At 37.6% G+C, this 19111-nt stretch overlaps 1 protein-coding gene and 1 non-coding gene across 4 annotated transcripts in view; both read left to right on the top strand.

Annotated features, from left to right (window-relative positions):
* Positions 1-19111, top strand: part of Rps6ka5 (ribosomal protein S6 kinase A5) — a 169837-nt gene that overhangs the window by 80481 nt on the left and 70245 nt on the right. For all 3 annotated transcript variants that reach the window (XM_085697840.2, XM_085697841.2, XM_085697842.1), the window contains one exon: positions 5409-5627. In XM_085697840.2, the coding sequence (XP_085553966.1) occupies positions 5409-5627 (219 nt within the window). The remainder of the gene's footprint in view (positions 1-5408; positions 5628-19111) is intronic.
* LOC125410137 (U6 spliceosomal RNA) lies at positions 10529-10635 on the top strand. The gene has a single exon (XR_007234996.1). It is a non-coding gene; the product is annotated as a U6 spliceosomal RNA (small nuclear RNA).

Below are 19111 nucleotides of genomic sequence, written 5' to 3' on the forward strand. Positions count from 1 at the left end.
TGTCATATTTTCCCACCATGGCAGACTCTTAGCCCTCTAGAACTGTAAGCCAAATAAACTCTTTTATAATTTGTTTTGATCATGATACTTTATCACGATAATAGAAAAGTCGGTAATATACTTGGTTTTTTATGTTGAAACTGAAATGTGGATCATAAGATGTGATGGTGCCATTCCATAAGCTTGAGTCCCAGCTACCTCATGCTCTTGTTGTCATGCCTTCACCATCATGAGGAACTGTGCACTCAATCTGTGAGCCACAGTGAACTCCTACTGGAGTTGCTTTTGTTGGGCTTTTTTTTCATAGCAGCAAGGAGAGTAGCAAATTCATGTGGCAATGATGATGATTTCATGTTATTTGAACAATATACATTGTCATTCTTTGCTATTTTGTGCTTGTCTTCATAAAAGACAGCTCTGAAAAAAAAGATACCGGAAAGGGATGAATGAAACAGTATTTACCAAGAACAGAACACATCAGTGAAAACTTCTAATGGTAAGGTTTCAAGATCATATTACTTTAAGATTGGCTTAAAGAGTAAGGAGATTGAATGCTTTGCTTTTAAATATTTTGAAAAGCTATCTTAAAAAAGAGTAACATTCTTTTTTATATGCTTTTGAATAATGCTCTTGTACACTCTACAGATTTGTCACTCATATTAGTTTAATAAAATGCTGATTGGCCAGTAGCAAGGCAGGAAGTATAGGTGGGGCAACCAGAAGAGGTTCTGGGAAGAGGAAAGGCAGGGAGTCAGTCACCAGCCAAACAAAAAAGAAGCAAGGTGAGAATGCCTTACTGATTAAAAAGTACAAAACCACGTGGTTAAACATAGATAAGAATTACGGGTTAATTTAAGTTGTAAGAGCTAGTTAATAACAAGCCTGAGCAGTAGACCAAACAGTTTATAATTAACATAAACCTTTGTGTCTTTCTTTGGAACTGAATGGCTGTGGAACCAGGTGGGACAGAAGCTTCCCTTTACAAATGGCACCTGCACATTTGGCAAGAACTTACATATAATGTCTGAGGAAGCTTTACAGGAATAAAATCACGTGCAAATTCTTGATAACTGCCTTTCCTCCAGCTGTTTGCTGGTGGGAAGCAGAGGTGCAGCTCCTTTAAGAAAGGCTTTCTGACTCAGCATTAGCAGCGAAAACCACATGGTGACTCTTTGAAGAGGACTTGCCACCAAACAAATGGTGTTTATGAGAAGCCAGCAGCATGCTTCTTTGTTTTGGCATGGACCTAGAAACTCCACAGAGCTGTGGCAATAAATATGACTCCAACCAATACTTCCCACCATGAAGATAGACTCTCAGGAAGCCAAGGAATGGGCAGAGACAGTTGCCAAAGCTGCCGCTTTAGTCCTAGCCATGCTGTTTAGCAGATTAAAGACTCGTGTGGTCAAAAAGAGAGATATACAGTAAAGATAGATTCAGACTACCAAAAAAGAAAAAGAAAAACCTCTAAACACTTTACAGTGTGTTTAAAAATATACATAGGCTTGAGAGAGAAAAGAAAAAGGATAGAAAAAGTCTTTTAAAAAGAAATAGGATAAGAAATAAAAGCTATATAAAGATGGAAAATACACAGAGATTCTGGATATTATTTGTTAATGTGTTGTCTTTGAATTGTTTGACTACTGAGAAAGGAGTAACAGAAACTAAAAGACATTTAATTATAAATGCTGCTGGATTAATCCAACCTATATAGTTTGAAAATGCCTTGACTTCAAAATTTAAGTCAAAATATATGTTACTTTGGAGAATAGGTTTTGCTTTTGATTCCACAGCAAATAAGAGGCTGTGGATTTATTCTGGGTTAAGAGAAATAAGGTTTGATTAAGGAAGACCCCCTGAAAAATCTCTAGTGGGAATGGGTGGCCCAGAAGATTCAGTGTTTCAGAGCACCTCTGTTGCAGTTCTGCATCTATAACAACCTCAAGACTGTTGGCTGAGGTGACCCAGCCTCACAGAATACTCCAGTCAGGACTTGACCATAATCCTACATTTTCTTTGGGTCCCCATAAGATTATCAGTGCCCCTAGTGAGTAGAACGTTGCCTAGAAAACTATGCCCACATACCCAAAAACTGGATTATGGATGTTTGTCTTTGTTTAGAGTGTTGGTTACAAGTTGTTATGGAGAATGGTTAGAAAAAAAAAGTTAAAAAATTTTGATTAGATTCAGAGAGCCTTGTTTTGAAAAGAAAAAAATGGGTAAATGCTACAGGATAATGCTCTTGTACACTATAAAGATTTGTCACTCACATTGATTTAATAAAATGCTGATTGACCAGTAGTCAGGCAGGAAGTATAGGCCGGGTAACCAGACTAAGAGAATTCTGGGAAGAAGAAAGGCAGAGAGTCAGTGATCAGCCAGATTCAGAGGAAGCAACGGTACCAAGCTACATACTAAACATAGATAAGAATTATGGGTTAATTTAAGTTGTAAGATTGAGCTATTGAGCTAATAGGCCTAACAGTTTATATTTTATGTACTGCCTCTGTCTGTTTCTTTGGGACTGAACGGCTGCTACCGGACAGGGCAGAAACTTACATCCTCATTTATATATCTGAATGGTATAGAAGGTTCAGCAAATAATATTTAGAACAAAGCTATTTCTACTCAACATGAAGAACATTTTCTGCTGTTTAGAGCTAATCATCAATGAAATAATAGGCAGCCTTGCAAAATTTTTTCTCAGAAGTAATAAAACTGGGTTCATTGCGCTGTTAGATTGCCTTACCTGCATTGTGGTTTCTGTTTAACAGCTAGTTTCTTATTTATTTCCTGATACGATCACTCATTTTAAGGGAATCAGGAGAAGCAGAGCTAAGAGTGTGCACCTAGAAGTTGGGCAAAATGGGTAAATGTGTTCATAACTGAGTGAGCAATTTTTCTATATTGAGTTTCCTCTTCTGTCATTTGAGATGACCATCCAGCCCCTCTTATGAAGATGTTTTAAGAACTGAAAAAATAATTTTTCTAAAGTACCTGATTTTAGTTGCTTATACAATGTACCTGTCAAAGGATCCATACTCTTTGGTCACAGGTGATTATGGTGTGCTAGAAAGAAGCTCTTTCCAATGTTGTGGTGATGTAGAAATGATTCTTACATTTCAGATACTAGATAGATTTAATAACTTCTAGGACCATAGTGTTCTAGAGATTGGCATTTGGAAGAATGTAAGTTGGGGATAGGTACTGTGCATGTATGTTAGGAGCATGGAAACACCAAGATTACCTGAATAGGACTTTATTTCCTCCCCAGTTTGTGTAGTGGCTTCCTCTGTTGGAAGATAAAGTACATATCATTAGAATGGTTTCTATCTTGGTTTCATTGCTGCTGTACAAAATATGCTGTTCCAGTTTCATTCTTTAGGTTGATTTGTTAGCTCCTGAAAGTTGTAATTTTCTTTCTTGATTCACTTCAGCCTTTCTGAGAGCTCAACCTGTAATTATCCGCATACTTAAATGTAACACAAACTTTTTTGATGCTTTTCTGTCTTCCAGGGTATGTTAAACACTTTATACCATGGGTGTATTATAATCTAGAAAACCAGGTTTCTAACATTCAGGGGGGATTTGGTTTTTTTATTCATTTACAGATGGGATGATCCTGGGAGTCACTACTTGCATTTGAATCAGGACTGTGCTGCCACTGTTTTGTTTGTTTGTTTCCTCTCTTGAAAATGTCATAATTATCCTGGGAACTTCTAAGAGAGAGAAAGGGAGTGAGGGAGCAAGGAAGAAGCCATAAAGTAGAGTCCCCTTTTTTTTCCCCCTGGGATTCATGATCCAGAATCCTGGGGATGGAGGACTCCTTTACCAGTCAGGCAGTAGATGGGTACAGGGCTCGCTTAAAGCACACACTTGTTCATTAATTTATCTTTTCTCTAGATCAAGTCTTCTGGTCAGTTCCTTAGTTTCTCTGAACTCATTTCCTTATCTCTGAAATAGTACTACTGAAAGTACTCACTTCACTGGTGAGGATTAAGTGAAAAGTGAATCATATGTAGAGGGTATGTTTAGCTGAGAGCCTGGCATGGACTATTCCATCTCAAGTGTTGGAATAGTTCCCTCAGGATTAGTCTAATCTGGCATTGCTCTGTGGCATATCAAGTGTCAATACTGATCTAGTTCTTAAAGAACAGAACTGAATCAGAGTGGAGAGCTCGCTCCATAAAGCTCTCCTACTTTAGTAGATGACTAATAATTGAATTATGGATTAAATACAGGGAGCTATGAGCAAGGTAATAGTAGCTGTGACCTGAGTCAAAACTGAACCCAACTCATAGTGATCTGAGTGTAGCATTAATTCCTGAAATAGAATTGAGCATAACCATTTAAGACTCATTTGAATTTCACAGCTCTTCCTCTCTCCCTTTTCCTCCTTTCCTTCTTTCTCCCTCATCCTCTTCTTCTCTTTTCCTGCCCCCTCTTCCTTCCACCTCCCTATCCTCCTTGGGGAAATAAATTCATGGAAGCTGTTCTTCGCACAAAGCTCTAATTCTTCAACTTGGAGGAGCAGCACCACATACAGGATTGTGCCTCCTACAAGCTTCACTTATGAAACATGATGAGAATGACCAAGGGAACCATAAATTATTTTTGTCTAGAGATTTAAGGGGTTTCTGCCTATATTCTATTTATTTTAATGTTTGTCAACTGTAAAAATCTCTTTTGTTTTATACAATGTTTATGTTGCTTTGGTTCTAAAAGAATAAATGTAATGCAATGCTTGAAATACTTCATTTATTTATATGTATTAGATTCTTACTAAGAACTGCCTTGGAGCACTGGAGAGGTGGCTCAGTGTGGTTAAAGTGCTTCCAACGCAAGTGTGAGGGCCAGAGTTTGGAGCTCCAGAACCCACATAAATGCCTGGTTGGCTTTGTGACCTGCCTGTAATTCCAGCAAGATTGGAAGGTGGACGGAGAAGTCCAAGAGCAAACTGGCTAGCAAAACTAGCGGTATTGGTGAATTCTGAATTTTATTGAGAGACTACCAGTAGCAAATATATACTTCAAGGTTTTACCTGATGTCGAAAATGTCCTACTTGTTCCTGAATTGGACTGTGGTTCGCTGACCATAGTAACAGTTAGTTTCTCAGACCTAAAAATATTGAGAAGAGAATAACATTTAGAGTCAAAGCAGAACTTCATCAGCAGTGGCTAAATATGTAAATATCAGGAGTTAGACCTAGAAATATCTTTGGTAAAAGGCTGAAGAAATTATCAAAGAGCTATTTGAAATAGCACTGAGCATGCTTTTCCCTTGAAAGAGTGTTTGTGTGTGTGTTGGCTGGGTACATTAATTTTATTTTTATAAATTACCATTCTGCCAATGTAGCATTTTAATTCTTTTTTTCCAGCTTATGGAATTTTTTTTCTTTTCTTTTTCAGCTTATGGGAAAGTATTTCTAGTTCGCAAAATAAGTGGTCATGATGCTGGAAAGCTGTATGCCATGAAAGTTTTGAAAAAGGCAACAATAGTTCAAAAGGCTAAAACTACAGAGCATACAAGGACAGAACGGCAAGTTCTGGAGCACATTAGACAGTCACCATTTTTGGTGACATTGCACTATGCTTTCCAGACAGAGACTAAACTTCATCTCATCTTAGGTAAGTGTCCATTGTCATACTTTCTATGAAAACGTTTTTCTTTAGGTCTTGAGGCAACATAGTATGGACTTAGAAGAAATTGTTTTGTCTCTCATTCTTCTGTTAGCATCTTGCTTTGGAAGTGAGACTCCTAGTGTAAAGAAATTTGTATACCTCTATTCCATACTCCATTATTATTCAATGTGCATCCAAGAAAATGCAAGGAACTTGATGGCCAAGTGGGCTCTGATTTGTATATTAGTTTTCAAGAGTATGTAGGTTTGGGCTGACATAGGAGATAGCTATGGAAGCCAATAGTTAGGCCATTCTCTATCTGTCTCTCTGTCTTGTCTCTCTGTTTCTCTCTGTGTCTCTCTGTCTCTGCCTTTCTCTGGATCAGGATGTAGCACTCTCAGTTACTGCTCCAGTGCCTGCCTGTATACTTTCCATACTTCCTGTCTTGATGATGATGAACTAAACCTATAAAACTGTAAGCAAGTCCCCAATTACATTCTCCTTTTGTAAGAGTTGCTGTGGTTATGATGTTTCCTCGCAGAAATAGAATACGTTATTTTATTACATTTCCTAACTAATATGTTTTCATTTTACTCAATAATCAGTTGTTTAATTTATCTATAGCTGTCCAACAATCACCTAGAATGGAGTAGCTAAACAATGACATATTTTCCTAAGATTTTGGGAAGCTGGGAAGGGCATTTCTCTACTGTTTTAGGCTGTTCTCACTTACATGGTATGTAGTAGAAGAGCTAGCCTGTTCAGAAGATCCATGGTAGAGTTTCGTATCTGACAATTGGTGCCATTGTTCGCTGGGCCGCCTTGTTTCTCTCCAATGTGGCTTCCCATCCTTTAGTACAAGTCAGCTTCTTCGTACTGGCAGCCCGAGAGCAGCGTATGAATGTTGCTCAGAGTGGAATGAGTGCACAGTTCATCTAGGAACTAAGGTAGTCTTCTGCCAACACATGATCAACCTAGATTTATGTATTGCTGAGGGGGAACTGCAAAGAGAGTGTGGTCATCTGCTAAACAAGTCTGTGTTCAGACATGACAAATTACAAAGGGCTTGTCCAGTCCAGGAAAACTTCCTTGCCTATGTCTTTTAGATTATTTTTTACTTCTACTGAATTTCAGTATTTGTGAGGTTAGATAGAAAGGCTAGATAGATTGAAGTTAGACATTTGGGGCTGGACTATATAGTAGGAATGTTTATATTGTAAAGCATTAAGAGAAATCTGTTATCTGGTTGTTACTAATTCCAGAGTGCTGGAATTGGATTAGTAGATAACTATATGAGTGTTTCATTGTAAGATGATATTTTCCTTTTAAAAGTAAGTTGTTCTGTGTGGTATTTTGAAACTATATGATTATCATACTAAAGCATCATTAATATAACAAAAAAGTTACGTCAGCTTCATATCAATTCATAAAGATTTTCCTTGGTCTTTTAAATTTCTGCATAGTACTCCATTTCACTCCATTGTGTTCTTGTGTAGTTCTTTATGACTGGATTCTTAAGTTGTTGTGTGTAGTTTTGTCTTATGTTGTTCTTTCAGGATTTAACTTATACATATATTGTTTTCAAGTTTCATAGAAAACTCATTTGAGCAGAATCTGTCTTTTAACCATTTGTGATTGTATCAAATGTTCTTCCATGCTTGTGTGTATTTCTTTACAGAGTGCATCACCAAATTTCTGGATTTTTGTACATCTTTTAAATGAGGAGGAGTGTGTCATTGTAGGATAAACGTTTAAAAATTTTCTCCCCTGAGGCTGGCATCTTTTTATATTCTTGAAGAACCACATAATATGTTCTCAGTTTGTATAGTTCTGCGAATTGCTTATTTGTACTCTTTGCTCATTTTTTCTCAGTTTCTAGGATCTCTAGAAAGATTATCCATTTGTGATAAGTATTTCCACATTTTTCATTTTTTAACTTTGTTTATAATACTTTTATCAAACAAATTTTATATATAGTAGAATTTATTTTTAAAATTATCCTTATGGCCCTCAATTTTGAGTCATAATTGAAAGACTTTCTGTTCTCTTAATTATATAAAGGAATTTACTGGTTTCTTTTTCCTTTAGTATTTACATGGTTCTGTTTTTTTGTGTGGAGAACTTTGATCCAAGTAGAATTTTTGTTTGAGTAGGACAAGAAATAAGGATCTATCTTTTTAGATGGCCACTCAGTTTTTCTGCATTACTAAGAGAAAAGTTCATTCTTTACCCTGATTTGTGGTGCAGCCTTTTTCATCCATGACTGTTTCATATGTGTTTGGATATGTTTCTTAACCTTCTCTTCTGTTTGGCTTTTTGAATAATGCCAGAGCACCATACTGGAATACCTTTAGCAGTACAATGTGTTCTAGTATTCAGTAATGCCAGTTCTCCAACAACCCTTGCTTTTTATTGCTGATATTTAGAACTTTATGGAAGGCTATTTCCTGTCATTTTCAACATGAGCTTTATAGTAAAATTGTTTTGTTCTAGGCGAAGAAAAACTTGTTAGTGGGTTTTACTGGCATTTCTTTAAATTAAAAAATTAACTTTGAGCACACTGACATTTTGGTGACACTGGTTAGTCCTGTTCAAGAAAATGGACTGTCTTTGCCTGTAGGAATCTGCATCTAAGACCTTCAAGAATGGTTAAACATTTTCTTTCTACTTGTGTGTCTCGGATTAATATTGAACTTGCCATCATTGCTATCATAAACACCACCTGCTGTGTCTTACTGCCTTGTTCCTTCTCAGCCTTCCCTAGGACATGTTGGTGTCTGTGACTTTTCTGTATCTCTTCTTTTCCTGAACATTTAACTCAAGGAGATTTATAGCCATCCCTGCTGTTTTTCAGGATGTTTTAGAGATTCCAATCTAGGCTAACATCAAATCTTGGCTCACTGCAGAGTGTCTGACATGGCTTACTCCAAGGGGATAAAATTTGCTTGGTTGGCACAGGCTTCTCCAAATAAGATCATTATAATGATAGTATCTTACCAGATGCTATCTGTGACATTTGTATTTAGTTATGGAATAGACTAGCGTTTCTAACAGAATTGAGTGTGTGTGATTGCTTCCCACAATAAGCTTAAATTATAATTATCTCTCATTTGTTTATATTCTATCTGCCATTCTCTAAATCAGTAGGCAGTACTTTTTCTGACCAGTAAAGGGCCAGATGGTAACTATTTTAAGCTTTGCAGGCTTTTTAGTCTCTTTGACCATAGATTATAGTAAACAAATAGGCATAGTGCAGTTCCAATAAGAATTCTACTTATAGGATTAGTAGTGGACTAGATTTGCCCTCTGAGTTATTATGTGATAGCCCTTGCTCTAAACCCATCTCTTAAAAGTGTGTGTGTGTGTGTGTGTGTGTATGTGTGTGTGTGTGTGTGTGTGTACATGTACACACTTGCACACACATGTGGAAGCCAGAGGTTGTTGACATTAGGTATTGTCCACAATCTATCTATCTCCACCTTATTTTTTGAGACAGGGTCTTTCACTGAACCTGGATCTATCTCATCAATTAGGCAAGACTAGGGATTCAAAAGACCCTATACGGATTCTTTTGTCTTGGCCTCCCCAGCTCTAGGATTACAGCTATGTGCCTCCATATCTGACTTTTTATGTGGGTTCTAGGGATTAAACTCAGGTCTTCCCATAATAGCAATTCAGTTACTGACTGAGTCATCTCTCCAACCATTAAATCTCATAAAATGTTACTCTATAACATTAATGACTCTTTAGCTTGTTTATCTTAACTATATGACATATATTTGTGTGTGTGTGTGTGTGTGTGTGTGTGTGTGTATGTATATGTATGGTGGAATTTTCCAAATCTTACAACATGGACAGCTTACTCCTTTATAACTTTCTCTCTACCTGTGGTGATACAAGACATATAAAAACATTTTCATGTATTCTTCTCTTTTTTTAGAGCTTATTATTTCAACAGAAGTTGGGATTCTATGTGGGAAATAATCTGAACAAAACAGTTTTTCTTTTAGTAGTGTCTGAAAATGGTGATTTTTTTTTCAAAACACCAACTGATCTTTGGCTTTAATAATCAGTCAGATTAGTCATCAGGACTCAACATATATTAATGAAGCAAATTACAAGTGTATTTATAAGGGTGATGCCAAGGAACATTCTTAATAAATGCCACATCAGTCTTGTAGACAATTCTGTCCTCATGTGTTATCATTTCAATAGGAGTTGGATTTTAAGACATTAGAGTTCACTTTTGAGTTTTAGTTTCATCTCAGAAATTGCAAAGGTGTTGATGATTGATGATGGTAACAATGGTTCATTGTGCATTGTAGTCACTAATGTCACAGAACAGACAGGAACTGCTGCCAGACGTGCCTCCTTTCAAGTTAATACAACTAATTCTCAAGACTGAGAACACTGTCTGTGGTGACTGTGATGAATGTAAGGAGACATCGTATGAGGGGGGCACACGAAACTTGAAACAGGAAGGGTAGTGTGTGTGACTGGAGAGTGAAAGCAGAATAGTCTTTCCTTGAAAGCAGGAGGTTGTAGTTCACCTCAGCTGTCAAGTAGGCTTGTGGAAGCTGTGAACGGGACATCCCTGAAGCAGCTCTCTGGCTCCACCTATGGTTCTTCCCCTGCATCCTCAATGGGAAGATGCAGTGAGGCAATTCTGTAGTTCTCAGCAGAACTTTAAATCCCATTGCATTTCTCCACTTGCTAATAAGAGCAAATGAGTTAGAGAATGGTGGGGAGATTTCTGGGTTCAACACTAAGCGATGTGTACAAAGGTCATGAAAACCTGTAAGCGTGCTCCACCAAGAGGAAACATGCCTGTTCCCTTTCAACCAGGGAGTTAGCCGCTTTGCTCAAATACAGGGCTTCTTGCTAGAAATACTAAGAGTGCCAGGAGAGTGCTCGATTTGGCAGCACATATACTAAAATTGGAACGCTGCAGAGAAGATTAGCATGGCCTCTGCACAACGATGATAGGCAAATTCTTGAAGCATTCCATATTTTTAAAAAGAGTGCTAGGAGAAAAAGTTGTTACAGATACAACTGAATTTGACCGTTTGGTTTTGAAATATACCAAATTAATAAATAGTTTATGCTTCAAAAACAAAATTTTGATTGAGAGCAAGTGTCATTTTAACCTAAGAAATAGTATGGTTTTTATTTATAACAAGTAGCTTTTTTTGCGGTGGCTGTTCTCTGTTTAATACACACTTGAAAAGTTTGATTTATGTTATCTGTTCTTCAGAATTACCCTGTAGACTATGGTTACTTATTTGTTTTAAGGTTTTCTAATTTGACATTTTTCATAGTTGTATATAATGAATTTTAATTAGTCTCACCTCCCCATATTACCTTTCTTATTCTCTCCAACTTCTTTCACTGAAACCTTTCTTCTACCCAATACGCCTCCTTCCTACTTTTATGTCTTTTAATGTTTGTGATGCAGTGAATTTAAATGGGGCTTCTGCATGAGCCTGGTTGGAAGGTTATTTACTAGGCAACTTTATATGACCGAAGAGAGTGATACTCATTTTCCCAGCCACCATTAACTCAGTAATCCCTCAGGGAGGGGTGTGGCCTCAAAAGCTCTTACCCTTCTGTGATTAAGTTTTAATGATCCTAATCTTGTACAGATAGCTGCAGTTAAAGTGAGTCCATGAGTACATAGGTCTGTCATGTTCAGAAGAGATGGTTTTGCATCAGACTTCCCCAGTATGGCTCCTTTTTGCCCTTTCTTCTATTAATGTTCCCTTAATCTTGGGGGTATGTTTGTATGTATGTGAATACTTGTCCTTTCAACAACTGAGCACTCCATAGTCACTTTCTCTTCACCAGAACTAATTGTGAGTCCTAATATTTTAACTGTGTCCACTATAAAAAAAAAAGCCTCCTCTGTTGAGGGCTGAACTAATCAAGAGTGCAAAGATAAGTATTTAGGAGGCAGTTTGGTACAATGTCTATTTAGCAAAATAGTAATAGTAGGTTCTCCCTTGGACCTGTGGTATCCACACCATGGGTTCATGGCTGGGTTTATAGTATTAGTCAAGAGTTCATTCTGTGTAGCAGGCCTTAAATCTAACCAGAAGGTCGTGGTGTGTTGCCCCCAAAGAGTTCAGGCCAATATTACAACAATCATACCAGACTGATTATTATTATAGCTCACATTGTTTATCTTTGACTAAGACTCTTGATAATTTCTCTTCTAGGAACCTTCACAAAATCTCTTCTACCTAAAGCTTCATCATTATCTTCTTTCTGTCTGCAATGGACTATCTGACTTCACTGGAAATAAATCTAGTTGCTATAAACTCAAATTTTCTTCTACTCTCCTCCTTTATTTAAGATTATTTGTCTTAAATAGATTGACAGTGAGTAAGGATGTAGATTGGGATGGTTAGTGTTAATTGTCTGCTTGATTAAAATCTCTTAGAAGATGGGCCTCCAGACATGCCTGTGGAGAATTATATTGGTTATATTGATATGGAAAGACACACCCACTGTGGGTGGCACCTTTTCATGGTCAGACTCCTAAACTGCACTAATGTAGAAAGTGAGCTGAGCAGCAGCATGCATTTTTCCTTCTCTACTTCCTGATGGGATATATTGTAACCAGGTACTTAAAGTTCCCACACCTTGACTTCCCCACTATAGACTGTACCGTTGAACTATGAACCAGAATAAACCCTTTCCTCCTAAAGTTGCTTTTGCCCAAGTATTTTTATCAAGGCAATAGGAAAAGAAATTAAGATACTGATAATAGCAGGGATTACAAATTTAATAGAACACACTGATGTTGAATATAAATGGCTTCTACCTTTAAGAAAAAATGATTTTATTTTTAATTATGTGGATGTATGTGTGGATTTGTGCATGTGGATGCAGTATCCAGAAAGTGCAGATGAGCGGTTCAGACCCTTGGGAGCTGGAGTTTTAGGCAGTTGTTAACACCCTGATGTCTGTAGTGGGAGCTAGAAAATGTGCAAGAACAGTGTGTGCTCTTAGCCACTGAGCCATCTTATCAACCCTAGCTTCTGCTTTTTTTTTAAAAAAATTAAAACTGGTAGTATTTACCAAATTCAGTATGTAAATATGTTGTGACTCAGTAATCCATTTCTAGGATTCTGACCTATCGAATAATACCTGCCCAACTGGATAAAATATATCTTGAAGACATTTTTGTCACTATTCTCTTACTCTTAACTATTACAAGAATGAGAATGTCAGTATGATTGTAGGTTTTCTGTAGGCCAGAAAATCTTAGATTTCTTTTACCAGAATCACAAAGGAGAAAGGTTTGATAGGAATGTGACAAATATTTTTGTTGTTTTTTTGTTTTGTTTTTGTTTTTCGAGACAGGGTTTCTCTTTGTAACAGCCCTAGCTGTTCTGGAACTCAGTATGTAGACCAGGCTGGCCTCAGACTCACAGAGATCCACCTACCTCTGCCTCCTGAGTACTGGGATTAAAGACATTCACCACCACCGCTCGGCATAACAAATATTTTTATACTCACTTTTAGATGTTTTACTATTTACTTGCCACTGGGCACCATACTGGATATTTTTATATAGCAGTTCATAAGTCTTTGCCAGCAGCCATAAAAGAATTGATGTATCATCGTTGTAATAGAGAAAGGGGTCTTGAGCTAACTGGCTGGCATCTGAAGAAATAATATGGCATCTGTGTGCTCAGCTCTTTTGTTATGTTTGTGTATCAGAAGAGGCAGCTTTATTTTAATAGCTGATTGTGAAAAACAACCTGTTACTTCCTTTATCTTTCCCAATTTATCCTTCTTATTTACTCCTTAATAAGTCTTTTTGTCATATTGTCATGTTTGGGTCACTCAATTGCTTTTACTTTACTTGAAATGGGTGTTATGCATATTAATTAGATTTTGATTTTTGTCTGTAACAACTGGGTTTATAAGGAGGACAGTTTTGTTTCAGCTCCTACTTCCAGTCTGTTATTTTTAACTCCGTTGCATCTTGGCCTGTAGTGAGGCTTAACATCATGATGGAAGGGCATGGTAGAAATGTACTCTTCACTTTTAGTATCCAGGAAGCAGAGAACTGTAACAAGAAGGGGCCATAGCCAAGATACACCTGTCAAAGACTTGACCACAGCAATACATTTCATCTAACCAGGCTCCACCTTGTACCACCTTCCCATAGTTTTATTCAGATTTTGAATTCATCAGTGAATTATTAGACTATTAATAATTAGATTTCTCATGATCTAGTGCACTTTGGAAATGCCTGCATGGACTTACCTAGAGGTATGCTGTAGTGTAATCTAGGCATCTCTCAGTCCAATCAAATTGACAATCAAGATTAACTATGACATACTCAACTCTGTAGTCAGGCTTTCAGGCTAATCTGCCCAGCCTTTCTCCTCTCCCACTCAGTCTCTACTGTTCTGCTTTGCTACCTGTGCTGTAACTGAGCTAAATTATTCACTGGCTCCTCTGTAAACATACATTTCTTGCTTAAACATTTCTCTATTTGAAAACTATTTCAGCATTTCCTAGCTGAGCGTGCCAGAGGCAATACTTGATTTCCCCAGTCCTGCTGTTCCACTTTTCCTGGAGTTGTTTGACTTAAATGAAATGATGTCTGTAAAATGCTTAGTGCCATCCCTGACAGATAATGATCGTCAGTGTAGCTGTATCAAAATAAAGTCGAGAAAAGTACAAAATGGAACAAGAACATCTTGTTGTGGTATAAAGAAGAGAGTGTAATGGGGGCAGAAGCAAAACTCTCCCTTGTGGAATAATACTGACATAGAGAAGGAGAGAGGGAGTTATAAAATCATCACTCCACACTAAAATGAGTGGGTGATACTTTAGTGAGAAGCAGTATAGTTTTGCATAATCTCAGCTCATTTCTTCATAGTTTGCCAGTTGATTACAAGGGAAACATAGTAACTATATAGTGGAGAAACTTGGCAATCAGTACTTTGAGGATTCTAAATTAATGACATGATCAAAATTAGTTAGGAAAACTAATCCATACTCCCATGTGGCCTAGGAAGATAACATCATCTGCTAATATTTGTTCTAGACATTTATACTTTTGTCTGATCATGATTGAACATCGCACATTGAGGACTGGCCCACACCAAAGGATGTTTCTTCTTCAAACATGTCAGGATCAAGAAAAAAAAGGCAGAAGCTTCCATATATATATATATGTTACATAAGCTCTAATGTAGTGTGTTCTTGAGCTGGATTTTAGAGTGGAATAAAGTCACTACAAAGAACATTAGGCAAATGACACAATTTAATCAGGAAGTCTAGATATGGTAATGATATTTTTATCATGTGCTTATGTGAAACAATGCCTCTGGAAAGTTTTAGAGTAGAGAACAGTGTTTTCAGCTGGTTCAGGAAAGATGTACACATATGTAAGAGCAGAGAAGAGAACTCCACAGCAAATGAGCAAAATGTAAGTGTGTTGGGTTTTCATAATTGGTTCATGGGGATTCTTGTTACTGTTACTCAGTTTTGGTAAGTTTGAAGTTGTAGAAAGCTGAACTTTTGTTTTTGGTTGCTTGCTTCATTTTGTTTTTATAAGGTCATAGTTGAGGCATTATATTCTAGGAGAAACGTTAATAGTTTCTTATTTAGTATGGAGTAATGGATTGTTTTCTCAGCCTTCTAAAGACAGGAACAGTTTGAGAGTACCCCTCACGCCTCATACTGTAGACCTGTAAACAGGGTGCAAATTTTCTAAACTCATGTTTCCCATGTTTATAGCTTCCTGCTGTCTGACTTTGTCCCGAAGTCACAATAGCGTAACGGGAAAGATGTATATATTATGGATCTATTATATTATTTTGATGGATTACACAATATTTTTCACAACTGAACATTTGATTATACTTGCTTCTAATCTCTGGTAAGAACTGAGAATGTAGCACTTTTCTGTTACCCATTTCACCCCTGTTTGAACAGGCAGGTGGATTAAAATGATAGTTTCAGGAAAAGTTAAAGAGGTTTGCAAGGCTGCAAACTTTCTTGCAGGCAAAGTCAAGTCCTGTTTGTTTCTTTCTCCAAGAACACACAGCTCTGTTTTCACTATTGTAAGACACAAGTTGCTTCCCTTGAATTATCTAAGCTAAAAGTCTGCCACTGAATATTGTAGCTTCACACGGTATTAGAAAGAAAAAAAAAAGATATAAACTGAGAATGGTGACCCACATACCTGTAGTCTTAGCACTTGGGAAGCTGACTTAGGGTAACTGTTAGGAATTCAAGGGTACCCTGAGCCACATAGCAAGTACCAGGTCAGCCAAGACGCCATAGAAAAGATTTAAACTCAGTATTTACTATAGCTCTTTTTTTTTTAAATCCTTCATATAATCCCCATAGAATGTCTACTCTAGGGATCTTTGACTTCAGATGATCCTTTAAAAATTTAACTGGGACAAACATATAATAAAGTGAAGTTATATGACCAAGATATGTAGGATTACATGACCTAAATTATTTAAATATTAGAAGGTAGAATAGTTGGTCTTCAGGTGGTTTTTCTGACAGTAATTAGCAAGGCCAAGATTCTGAGAAGGGAAGAAATAGCAGAGCATAGAAGGTGGAAAGGAAATTCGCCTAGGGAGCATATAAAACAGTGTGTCTATAGGAGTCCTGCTGCTCAGCTTCATCAACCTTATTCTTCACCTAATCAGATGTATGACTCAGGGCAGTTTATTTAACTTCCGAGTTTCCTTATCTCTGACAACCACTGTATTTTATCTAATACTATAGTATTATTTTAATAGTACCTACTTTATAGTATTATACAGATCAGATTTTTTTTCCTTTCTAAATAGAAGTAGGACAAAATAAGTGCTCAGTGTCTATAGTTGCTATCCTTAGGCTAGCCTCAGAAGCAGTGAGTTTGTGTTTAGGCTAGCCTAGACTGAGACTACACACCAGAGCTAGACACCAGACTGAGTTCTGGGGAAGTAAGTTGCTACTTTTGTGCAGGCATCAGTAGCCAAGAGTATGTACTGACAGTGCTGCTCATTCCATGTTGTGATTTTATTTTGTTGTTGATTATAGTATAAATTGATAATCATAGAGGTAAAAGCTGAAGAATTGTGAATAAAAACTAAGAAGTCACATGCTGTTCCTGACAGTGTTCATTTAATAAGAAACTAAAACCAGCATTGGCTTAAACAAAACAGACGAAACAAAAAATAAACAACTTAGGCTTGCAGCTTGTTCCAGAAGCCAATAGAGACTTACGAAGAAATTTCTAAAAATCAGATGGAAATTTCATAATCTATTGGGAAGTTACTCAGAGCAGATGACCTGGCTTGGGTAAGCATCTACCCGGCAGATGGACGTGTGTATTTCTAGCAGCAGTTTCACTCAGATGCACTCCTCAGTTCAGGCTTGGTACTGCCTCTTCAGTGGGAAATAGAATTGTGCCAGCTCAGGAAATTCAGGACTCTGCCCAGAGTCGAGGTAGGCTTTCTTGAGCTAAAGCGCCGAGAACCTCAGCCTCTGATGTCAGTGAGGATTTGACTACTCATGATATCACTGACTATTTTGAAGCCAGTGGTATGGCTCTGACTCAACATTTGCTTGCAATAACTGGTTCTGATGCTCATTCTTTTTCTTATTGTTATGAGATGAGACTTTATATCTTTATACCTCAGACTTACCTTTAGTAAGTTATATAGTCTGGTCTTTACCTCAAGTTGCTTCTGCCTCTACCTACTGAGTGCTGAAGTACAGATATTTAACATTGTACTCAGCTCAGTGCTCTCCTTTGAGAGAATTAAAACCACACAATTCAACTTGGCATAACAATATCACAACACCCTTTTCTATATGGTTTATTGGTTCACTGCCTGGTGGATTTGCTCTAATTTTACCTGAGCCATTTTTTTCTCCTGATGAACAAAGAAGTGTAATGACCCCAGAACCTCAGTTTCAGTATATCCTTGATAGCTCACTGAATTAAAAACACACCATGTTCCCTATTACTGTTCTTAAGTTTTGAAGCCCACCAGCCCAATTGTAATTACAGTTAAACTGTGGAATAGCTTTGCCAAACTTTGTGAAGCTAGGGTGGAGTGACCAAATGCTCGAGAGAACATGGTCCTGTGTGAGTGTTAGAGCCAATATAGTATCCGGGCCCAGGCGTTGTCTCTCACCTTCACATGCATGCTGTGGACAAATATATAGTAATAAAGTTTTTAAAATGGATTTTTTAAAAATGGATTTAGATTACAAATGATAAAAGTTGTAGCCAATATTTTTATTATATAATATCAAAGACATACATGTTTTTACTACTATATTCATCCTTTCTTTCTAAAAATAAAGTATCTTCCTCTAAACACAATCCAAGAGGTTGGTCTTATTAATAAAAATCCAGGATCAGATATTAGGGGGTAAAAGCTGAAAGATCAGAGAAGGAGAGCAACCAACCACTAGTTCTTGCTTCTAGGACATCCTCAGACCAAAGCAGGCAATATCCTGTCTCTATGAATTCTCAGACTGAATGCTCTGAGTTTATGTCTTTTCCCGCCTTATATTCCTCTCTCCACCCAGCCGTATCACTCCAAGTGTCTCCACCTCCCTAGTGCTGGGATCCCAAGTGCTGGGATCAAAGTTGTGTGCCTTACTGCATGGCCTCTACAGCTAACTAGTGTGGCTAACTCTGCACTCTGATCTTCAGGCAAGTTTTATTTTTAATAGCACAAAGAAAATATTACCACAAGTTAGAAGTGGGAATTTGAGGCCAATAGAATGGCTATTGGTTATTGAAGAGGAGAATCCTGCAAACAAAGGAATAAATGAGTATGCAGAAGAGAGTTGTAAGTTGCCCAGCTACTTAAGCAATACCTGGAAGCCTAAGACACTGAATGGAGATTTCAGTAGCTCCTTGACTCAGGGGACAAAGGGTTTGGAGTTGATTACTCTCAAGATGCATAGACTTGGTAAACAAACAAAATTTTAGTCAAATTTTAAAGGGGCATGCTTTAGCAGAACTAATTACATCCAGGGCCGGAGATATTGCTCAGCAGTTATAAGCATGTACTACTCTTGCAGAGAACCTGAATCCCACTCGAGAACCCATGTTGAGTACCTTACAACTCCTGTAACTCAGTTCCTGAGGAGCTTCTGGCTTCCATAGGCACTCACACTCATGTGTACACACACAGAGAGGGAGGGAGAGAGGGAGGGAGGGAGGGAGGGAGGGAGGGAGGGAGGGAGGGAGGGAGGGAGGGAGGGCGAGGATATACATAACTACAGGTCAGGCTTTTATCTCATGGATGCAGATAGGCAGATCTGTATGAGTTCAAAGCTATCATGATCTACATAGTGTATTCCAGGCTAGTTAGGGCTACATATTGAGACCCTGTCTCAAAAGAGAGAAAAAAAAAAGAAAAAAACAGAATTAATTATGGCAGTGAGTCATCCAAGGGCTACCCCAAAAAGGGCAAAATTATTAGATGTTGAGAAAGGAC

The sequence above is a fragment of the Myodes glareolus genome, chromosome 11 (genome assembly GCF_982192425.1).
Source record: "Myodes glareolus chromosome 11, mMyoGla1.1, whole genome shotgun sequence".
Taxonomy (NCBI): domain Eukaryota; kingdom Metazoa; phylum Chordata; class Mammalia; order Rodentia; family Cricetidae; genus Myodes; species Myodes glareolus.